Raw genomic sequence first — 10,664 nt, 5'->3', positions numbered from 1 at the left:
CGGTGAGCCAGGGACGGGGCGCCACGCAAGCCTGCGGGCACAGCTCCCGCGTCCATCACTGCTGTTATTTCATTCCAGAACCATCATGTCAGGACTCAGCCTGTGCGGGTGTGTGCGTGATCCCGCACCAACAGCTCCTCTGAGCGATACTCTGTAATTATTGATGGATTGATAATCCCGCAGACAGACCTAATCCCGCATGAATCATACAGTTCCTCATCATCTTCCCGCTGAAACTTTCTTAAACAGAAATGTCTTCATCCTGAAATGTTGTTTTCATTTGGTACAAACGTTTATCAATTATACCACAACTGTCAACGTCAAGGCCCGGGGGCCGGATCCGGCCCTCCAGATCATTTTATTTTACTGTCATCAATGGTCAGATTTTATCTTGCGCTTATTTCTGTCTTGTATAATTTGTACAAAGCCTATTTTTGTGGAGAGTAAAATATTGAAAGTTATTTAGGGTTTAAGTTGATTTATTCTGGAATAAATTCCCACGTTTTTATTATTCATAATTATGTAAAAAGTTACGCTTTTAAAGTTTTAAAATTGGCATTCTTCTAGCTTTATGGACTATAATGGCATTTACTGAGATCTTTCAGGCTGTTTTGCTGGTTTTTGTTTTGTTTTGTTGTTTTTTTTAGTTTTTAGGCTAATTTGGCATTTAGCTAATATTTTAGCTGGCTATCAGCTTCAGCATCTTCAGCAGCCATATTCAGTTTACAGCATTCACAATAGCATTATCACAGGTAATGCTAAATATCTAGTTCATAATTATGTTAACAAGTTATGGTTTTGAAATTTTAAACATTCGTTTTTAGTGTGTTCCATAAATGTTTATCTTAAGGTGTGTTTTGAATTTTGGCCCCCTTGTTCGTTTGAATTTGACACCCCTGAATTATACCAAAACACATATATATTTAGATCACATAGTCTTTATATTGTGGTGTATCGTTTTTTTTCAACGATTCGATTCGTATTTGTGGTTGATGATAAGATTCATAGTCAAACTGGTCCATTTTGATCTGATTCACTGACCTAAAACCAATCTAAAGTATCTTTATCCAAACTTCCACCAGTGTGACTCAGAGATAAATACCTGGTACTGAACAGTACAGGTGAAGTTTTCCAGATTCTTGTATTTCTTTAAGATAATCAATTAACTATGTGTACAAACAAACAAGTAAACAAGAATGAAGTCAAATTCATTAGCATTTTAGTTTGATAAAGTTCAGGTCATCTGTTGTTTTTCCACATCAGAATAATCCAAGATTATTAGAACATTCTACCACTGTATGGTCACAGGTCTTTGATACATTCGAAGCGTTTCCACAGATTGGTCAGTTTTTTACATGTATGTAGTCCGCTGTGATGGTTGTTTTTATGTTATAGTAAAATAAACCTATTGTGCATCAATCCAAAATGTATAATCCAATATCAAATATTAATATTTCTAATTTTGAAAATATTTTTTTTATGTCAATGGTCGATTAGATTTCTGTTATTTGTAGGACCCCCCCCCCCCACACACACACACACAAATATATATATAAAACTAATAAATAACTAATGCATCGTCAATATCATCCATTCATGTATTTTGAGATTTTTATATCAAGAATATTTTTTCTTCACATCAGTATTTCATTCAGAGTGTGTGCTGATGTGTACTCGTTTATGTCACTTAGAAGGACAGGCGTCATCACTGACTTTATGGGAACCAGAATGTTTTGTTAGGAGTTCTAAAGAGGCTCAATTCAGGCTCCTGGGTAGGTTTAGGGCAAAGGTGAGTGGAGGTCAGGTTAATAGACATTAACACAGTGACTCATTATGGGCACAAACTGGGATATAGCTGCAGAAGTCTGAAGATATGATGATCCAGAATATGCTGGGATTAGATTAGACTAGATTAGATCTGACATCGAAACTAGGGCTCGGTTGATAAAATCGATTAATCGATTTGAATCAATCTAAGCTTAATAGTATCTAGCAGATCAAGCTGAAGTCTGCTAGCTTGATGCTAATGTTTAATGGAATTTACCATAGAACATCTAATGCTAACACTCGGTCAGCCTAAACATACATCTTTATAAACTCACAGGCATGAATTTTCTAAACTCTGTTAAGAGTAACTATTAAAGTACCTATTTGTGGTCTAAAACAGTTTTTGTTCATTTCTTCTCCTGGAATAAGGTGTAAAGCTATAGTGTGATCACCACCTAGTGGCCAAACTGAAACGTCCTCCAGGAGAAGCAGAACAATGTTTACAATGTTAATGAACATTTTAGTTAGAACTTCTCCTTTAGAGAATCCATGTAACACTGAATGATATTAACAATCTCATTATTTCATACATTTTATAGTATGTGAACTGGATCAGATTAATATAAAAATATTCAAAACATGTAGTAGATTATTAATGTGTTTCTAAACAAATGTGTATAAATGTGTAAACTCAAAATTGAATTGAATCAAATTGAATTAAGTGGATTGAAATAATAAAAAAATAATTGTAATCAAATCCAATCTGGAGATTATTAATGATACCCATCCGTACTCGAAACCCCAATTAATATGAAATAAAAAGGTTATTTTCCCAGAAGGTTCACTCTGGAAAACCCAAATTTACTGGATGTGAATGACAGAAACCTTTCCACATAATGCAGGTGAGTCTGGGCTTCCTCACAGATTAGTACTGGAGGAGAGCACATGGACCACTGTTGGCTCCACCCTAAAATGACGATAACAGAACCTTCGCTCCTAACTCTGTGCCATTTTGAGCCCTACTGAAAATCCAAATGACTGGTTTCAGGGGACAGTTTTCATTCATAGGAAATTAATCAGTTTACATTTCAAAGATCGTTGAAACTAGAAAGTTTGTTATACTTTGTTGTAAAGCTTGACTTTTTAGAATTAGATCAGGGGTGTCAAACTCAATCGCATAAGGGGCAAAAATCCAAAACACACTTTAGGTTGCAGGCCGAACAGGATAAACATTTAATGAACACAATAAAACTACATTTTTAAAACTTTACAACCATAACTTTTTAACATAATTATGAACTAGTGACATAGCATTCACCATCTGTTACTAGCATCATCTGTTACTAGCATCATCTGTTATTAGCATTTACATTAGCATTACCTGTGATAATGCTAGTGTGAATGCTGTAAGCTTATGATGGCCGCTGAAGATGACAGTCAGATAAAATAGTAGATAAATGTCAAATTCGAAAAAAAAGTTTAAAAAAAAACTACGTTAGCCAAAACAGCTAGCATATAGCTGAAAAGATAGCTAAACTTCAAAATAGTCCAAAAAACTGAGTAACGCATACATTACCCAAAACAGTTAGCATATAAATAATAGCCTAAAAATCTTTAAAAAGTCTAAATTAGCCAAAAGAGCTAGCATGTAGCTGAAATATTAGCCAAACTCCAAAATAGCCTAAAAGATCATAGTAAGTGGCGAAATAGTTTAAAAAGCTAAAGCGAATTTTTAAAACTTTAAAAGCGTAACTTTTTAGCATAGTTATGAATAATAAAAATCCAGGAATATTATTCCAGAATAAATCAATTTATACCTTTAATAACTTTCAATATTTTACCCTCCATAAAAATATATTTTATCAAAATTATGCAAGTTAGAAATAAGAGCAAGATAACATCGGGATATTAATAATAATAAAATAAAATGATCTGGAGGGCCGGATTCGGCCCCTGGGCCGTGACTTTGACACATGCACTAGAGTTTTGAGAAATGTCTCAATTCTGCCACCAGCGCTCAGTGGCCGATCAAGGAACTGCACCATTTGGTCCTTCTCCATTTCAACGGCTTAGGGAACCAAAGATGGGGGCTTTGTTTTAGTGAAGCTGGAAGGGGGCGGACATGCTGGCGGGTGGGAGCGTGCCGCCCCGGGCGTGGGACCGGCCAGAGACCACTGAGCCAGCATCTGCTGCGTTTGTTTACCCTCCACCCGTCTTGGTTGCCAGGAACCTTTTCCTGCCCTCCTCCTGCAGGAGCCGCGTTTCTGTCATGTTTTGGTCAGCAGCGCTCTCACAAGCGGCCCTCTGTGGCACACATCCCCCGCCCCCCCACCCCGTCCTGATTTATGACGAGTTGCTTCAGACTGCCGGACATGACACTGCCTGGACCGCGTGCTCGGCTCTTCTTGGAGTACAAAAAACCACGCCAAAAAAGAAAAATTTGGGATTTTTTTTCTTGAAAACATTCAATTCTTTAACCCTTTGATTTATTGTATTTTATTATTAATTGTAGATTCTATAGAACATAAATTCCATATCTGTTTAAAATGTAAGTCTTTCACTTCTTACTCACTAACTGAGCTCATTTCAGATGGGAAGATGCTGTAGGCCTTGGAAAATGTAACATGTTTACTATGGTGCGTTATATCCTTGGAATTTCTAAACGGTTTGAAGATGTTTGACCATCCGTTTCTGGAAGCTTTGGCTCCCATCCTTGGATATTTTTGTGTTTTTTTTTGCTTTTATTTCTGAAGTTGTCAGTGTTGATATTGAAGTGACCCCTGGGGGTAACAGGTTATGCTAGATTTTGCTGCCTACAACAGTAAATTTCAGATAACCTTTAGTTAAGTTATTGAGACAATCAAGTTTATAACTGGAGTAGGGCTGACACACAGAGACTTCTCCAGTTTCTCAAAAATGTCGTCAATCCTCAAGTCTGTAAAATACGGTTTTTAGAAAGTGTTGTTTTTAAGAATAATCCACAATGTTTTTCAGCACACTTTATTTTATTTCAGAGAGACTCTCTCTTTAAAATGCTCTACTTTTCTTTAATTTTCCAACTGCTTTGGGACTTTTTGGATGTACATTTTTTATGTTCAAATATGGGATTAAGTAATTTGATCTTTTTTTTCCTTAAATGACTTTTAAAAATATATATATTTACCATAATTGAATAAAAATTCCCATTATTGGCACATGGCTGCATCCTTCCCCCTCGAGGGGGTGCTGAACTCAAGAATGAATAAAATGGGTAAGAAGAATGTGTCAGCCATCATTACCGGGGGTGTGAAGCTACATCTCTGACAGGAGAGTTTGAATTGTGGAATCACTTTTATATAGTAATGTTGGTAAAGACGCAGAGTTTGAAGTGCGCCAAATAACGCCCCAATTCCACCAAGTCAAAGGTAAACTTCAAGGGTACTTCGGGGGGGGGGGCATTAGTACCAAATTCTTAAATCAATTCACATCATATTTTGACTTGATGAAAGATTTAATCTTATCTGATCCAATATTTCTTAAGAATTGAACATGTTCAATGATAAAGAATTCAATAAAGGGGTTTAAACTAGAGCTGCCACGATTAGTCGACTAATCGCCTATTTTAATAGTTGATTAGTCGACTAATCGACTATTAAAATAGTCGACGACTAGTCGATTAGTCGTTACTTTATATTATATGAAGTGTATTAAAGTTGAGTGTTATAATAGCATTCTGCTAGCTTTTTGGACTATTTTGGCATTTATTAAGGTTTTTTAGGCTGTTATGGAGTTTAGCTAATATTTCAGCTACATACTAGCTGTTTTGGCTAATTTAGATTTTTCTTTTGCTTTTTAGGCTATTTTGGAGTTTTAGGTAATGTTTCGGCTAAATGCTAGCTGTTTTGGCTAACTTAGGTTTTTTCAGTTTTTAAGCTAATTTGGCTCATTTTAGCCAGCTATCAGCTTCAGCGTTTTTAGTTATCAATTTCAGCATCTTCAGCTATCAGCACTAGAATTTTCAGCGGCCATATTCAGCTTACAGCATTCACACTAGCATTATCACAGGTAATGCTACATATCTTGATTTTAGTTAGTTTAAAGATGTGTGTTTTACATCTACTTTATGCATGATTAGTTGACTAATCTGAAAAAATAATCGGTGATTAGTCGACTATTAAAATAATCGTTTGTGGCAGCACTAGTTTAAAGCCAAACATAGGTGAAGTTTTTATTCATAAAACATTTCGTTGCTGTGATAAAAGTATCAGAAAGGTTGATCATTTCATGACCCGAGGCTGACCACCCTCTCCGCTCTGTTCCTCCAGCATCTATCGCTGGGGGCCAGTCGCTCGGACAAGGCTACCAGTCAGTCCAGCCGCTCTCTGGGGGCCCGATGCAGGAACTCCATCGCCTCCTGTTCCGACGAGCAGCCGCACATTGGGAACTACCGTCTGCTGAAGACCATCGGGAAAGGAAACTTTGCCAAGGTCAAGCTGGCCCGCCACATCCTGACAGGCAGAGAGGTGAGGCGGGAACCGTCTGCCCTGCAGGTGCTGGCAGACAACTGCGACTGCATCCGCGAAACGCCATTTTCAAAAAGACGAGTAACATGGACTATCAACAGATTAGATTCAGTAACTGAGAGTTATGAGTGATCTATCATCAGAATTTTGATGTTCTAGTTTTGTGCGGTGTTCTCATTCAGTTCAGTCGTTTAGCCTCAAATGGAAACGAAGGAACAGAGTGAGAACGAGTGAAGGGTTTCTACTTCTGTCTGAGCTGAAGGCCGTGTGGAGGGCCCGCTCATGCACAGAAGCTTCAGCTGTCCAAATCTTTCCACATCATGTCCAGTAATGAACTCACAGTTCAAGAACCTCCAGGCAGGAGGTAGTATCAATATTATAGGACCATACCGACATTATGGGGTGTGTTCAAACTGGAGACTTTTGCTTCACCTAACCCTTTAACACCGGAGCTCCAGCGTTATGTTCTCTGATTTACTTTTTAACACGATAATTCCAGTAGATTCTGAAGGAGAAAAACGGCGTCAGCAAAATTTGCAAACATTAAAGTGTGTTTACCAGGGATGAGTCAGGTGGACTTGGGACTGACTAATACCTGGTAAACAGCAAATTACGACCGCTCTTAAACGTACACACAAACACGCCGCTTTTCTCCTTCAGAATCTGCTGAATTACCATGATCGTGTTAACGGTTGAGTCTGCCAAAGATTTTGTGTTTAAGCGTCACTGGCGACGCCTCAGGTGGGTTAAAGTAAACCAGTTTGTTTCCCCCAATAATCCAGAACAAGTTTTTAGTCTGAATACACCCAAGTGAATCCTGAACTAAGACCATCAACCACTCTCTAGGACCTCGTCTCTACTGTCCGGTTCGATCCGGTATTTTGACCGTTACCATTAAAATGGACCCATTAAACAGTACCGACCCGTTCCTCATGAGGACCCCCATCCGTTGTAGGTCCATAGAAAAATAGAATGAAACGTTTGGGGCGGAGTCGCTGTTGCCACACATTGATTGGTAGAAAGTGATGAAGACATTAGAAAGCGCTAACATAGCGCTAAGCTAGTGATTCCGTTTTCCTATTGTTTGTGGTATTGTTCTTAGACGCTCGCAATCTTCTTTTAAACATTCAATTCTTGTTTTACACGGTGTACCAAAAGTAAAACAAGAAAAGACGAGCTGCTGGATGACCTCCATTGTTGTTGCTTTTCTAGTTGTCTCACCACAATGACGCTAGCGGTCTGCACCACGCTAGCGCAGCGAAAACAAACCGCTCAGTAGAACCGAGGCTTAACCCATCCTCTGAGGTGGTCTCGGTTCATCTCCAGTCGGTTCAATCTGAGTTTATTCAGTCCAAATAGGCTCTGTGCTCAGAGTGGAACAACTGGACCAAAATGGCCACCATAGCCGGGCATTATGGGATGTAAACGGAGAGCTGCAGACAAACGTGGAGCAGAGATGCAACAGAATCTCACTGAAATGTGCTTGGATGAATGCAGGATCTTTTAACGTGATACAAATTGATTCTCACACTATTTTCCCGACAATCTACACGTCATAGACACATATCAGCGTACCTTCATAGTCGTCGTCTCCTCAATAACTTTCTTACAGCAAGCCTCCACCGTACCAAAGCAGCAGTGAAAAAGTAGAGCTGGGTTAATAAAATCGATTTGAATCGATTTAAGTTTAACAGATCAATAATCCATTCATAAAAATCTAGACCAATGGCTAATGCTAACACTCGGTTAGCATTAGCCAAGGCATGAATTTTCCAAACTCTTTTAAGGAAATATTTTTAAAGTAATCATTTGTGCTCATAGTGTCTTCTTCTGGAATAAAGTGTAATGCGATGTGATTTTAAATCAGCCTTCACCTGTTCCCCTGTTCATGTGTTCTCTGCTCAGGTGGCCATAAAAATCATCGACAAGACTCAGCTGAACCCGACCAGCCTGCAGAAGGTGGGTCTTCCTACCATTTTGGTTGAAGTAAACCAGACAGAAGAATCTTGTCTCAGAAGGGGCAAGTATCGGGGAAGCAGCTGATGGAACGGGGGCTCCTGGGACGTGATGCTGTTTGGCAGGTGCTGGGGCCTGCATGGGAGCGAGAGGAGACCTCTGCTCCAAATATCAGCTCTGGTCTGTCTCTTGGCTAATCACTGCCCTGGGAGGGGAGTGACTCAAGCTGGATAACTGCTGCCACCCCCGTGTTCTGCTTCCTGGTCTTAACCCTTTAACACCGGAGCTCCAGTGTTTATATTCTTTGATTTACTGTCATTTTTAAATGTTAGAAAGATCAACGTCATTCCAGTAGATTTTGAAGGAGAAAAGCGGCCGCTTTTCTCCTTCAAAATCTACTGGAATGACGCTGATCGTGTAAACGGTTGAAAAGTTACGGCCCGGCTAGCATAGCTAGCTAAGGTGCCGAAGAAAAGAAGATGGTATCTTCCCATTTAGTACAGTCAAATGTACTACAGTCACATTTCCGTGGTCAAATCAGCCGGATTTTTTTATGAGTTTCATACAATACTGCTGGACGTTTTTATGTAGCAGCGGTAAAGATTTACGCTAGAGAGACACAGAGCTATCATAATCAGACAGGGGGGGGGGATCAGGGGCGGAGCTCCAAAAGCCACGCCCCCTCAGTGGAGATTTTGGAAACAGAGGCTTCAGATCAACATGAAAAATGTCTTTTTAAGATATTTAGGTTGTGGGATAAACGTCATAATCCTAATTAAAACACTACTGGGAACGCTTTTTTTAAAATAAAAAATGTGCTGGGTGATATGGAAAAAAATTATATCACGATATAAATTATTTTATATCACAATATAAAACAATAAAGTATATTTTCAGTTATTTAAAAAAGCTCTCGTTAGTTTTACTTTGAAAACAGGAAGCTTCTCTGACACTTTATTTTGCGGTGTTTTAGTTAATAAATCAAAATCCAACATTATTCTGCATTTCAGAGCAATCAATATTTTACAAGATGATTATTTACTATCCTTTACTATATTTATGACGATCGTGAATCAGCGATTTGGACGTCCCGAATATTCATACTTGAATTATCAGGAGCAGATCGCTAGAATCCGAGTGCTCAGATACTCATTACAGTCCTGTTCCACAGCTTAATTTATCTCTTATTTTTTGTAATCTCATATGTTCATTTTCATGGACTTTCCTTGAGTGATCGAAGGTTTGTTGTGTTAGCATCGGAGCAGGAATAGCCTCCTAGCATAGTTTACATATTGTTGTCTTCTGCTTCGCGTCAGACGTCTTGAATCCAAAATGTAACCAGATCCCAGACGTACTATTCTTCAGCTGAAAGTTCTTCTTCTTTGGCTGCCTGCATCAGAGTATCTGTCTGTTTCAACTCCAGAGAAACAGCTTTAAGCTCTTCTACGTCCATCGTTCTGCACTCGTGTTAAGTAACGTAAAGCATGTTGTGAAACTTGTGTAAATGTGAATCAAAGAACATAAAGCAGTTTTAGGTTCAAAACCACAAGATGGAGTTTCTTTGCGAAGAATCTCTTTTAAATTTGTCTTTATTTTCACTTCTATACGTTTTTTGTGAACACACTGACAAGGTTTGGAATATTTACTGATATAATTTAGCATAGTAATTGATTAAATTAGGTTATAAACAATAGAATAGAAATGTCACGATCGACACTTCCATCGCCCACATGATATGTATCGTCGTATCACCCAGCACTACGGGGACTTTCAAGGGTTAATTTGTGTTCCTTCGAGAAAGAACAGTCAGAAAAGCCGCGCTGGTGGAGTGAAAACAGGAGAAATCTCTCATTTCGTTCTGCGTTTGTTCAGAGACTCTGAGCCCCTGTTTAATTGTAGTCTGAGAAGCGGCCCCCCCGCATTCAGCTGAAAGACTGAAACATCTCGCAGAGCTTCTTTTACGTGTCTGCACAGGCCGAAGTGCCACCAGGACTCAACCATCTATTTGCCCTCCCCAGCCGGCGTGAGATCTTAAGGGGTGGGGGGGCGGAAGGATCAGATGAGGGATGAAGAGTGGAGCTTGGAGGGAGATGTTGTTTGGCAGCATCCCGTCTGCGCGCCTCCTGCTCTGGAAACACTGTTATTAGTCACAGCAGAAACGTTCAAGTCGATCCAGTCAGAGGAAACAGACCAGTTTTCATGCTTTTTTTAGAACTAATCTGCTGGTCTGTGTGTGCGGCGGCGCTGACCTGTGTTATCAGGGCTTTAACTGCAGCTCTCATTGTTCTTCTTCTGGCCCCTTTGGCCTCCTGTAATCCAGATACTTTAGCTCATCATGTTTCATCACCACAGAAAAGGGATTTTCTTTGTTTACAGATTTTCGGTAACCAAATTTTGCGGTTTTATCCTTCCGTCTGGACCAACTGCGACATTCAGGAC

General features: G+C 39.3%; 1 protein-coding gene across 4 annotated transcripts in view; it reads left to right on the top strand.

Moving 5' to 3' along the window:
• mark4a (MAP/microtubule affinity-regulating kinase 4a) overlaps positions 1-10,664 on the top strand; it is a 37,535-nt gene that overhangs the window by 1,951 nt on the left and 24,920 nt on the right. For all 4 annotated transcript variants that reach the window (XM_024260617.2, XM_024260616.2, XM_024260620.2 and 1 more), the window contains exons 2-3: positions 6,072-6,269; positions 8,175-8,228. In XM_024260617.2, the coding sequence (XP_024116385.1) occupies positions 6,072-6,269; positions 8,175-8,228 (252 nt within the window). The remainder of the gene's footprint in view (positions 1-6,071; positions 6,270-8,174; positions 8,229-10,664) is intronic.

The sequence above is a fragment of the Oryzias melastigma genome, linkage group LG14 (assembly GCF_002922805.2).
Source record: "Oryzias melastigma strain HK-1 linkage group LG14, ASM292280v2, whole genome shotgun sequence".
In the NCBI taxonomy this organism is placed as follows: Eukaryota; Metazoa; Chordata; class Actinopteri; order Beloniformes; family Adrianichthyidae; genus Oryzias; species Oryzias melastigma.
This window is presented reverse-complemented; position numbering and strand designations above follow the sequence as displayed.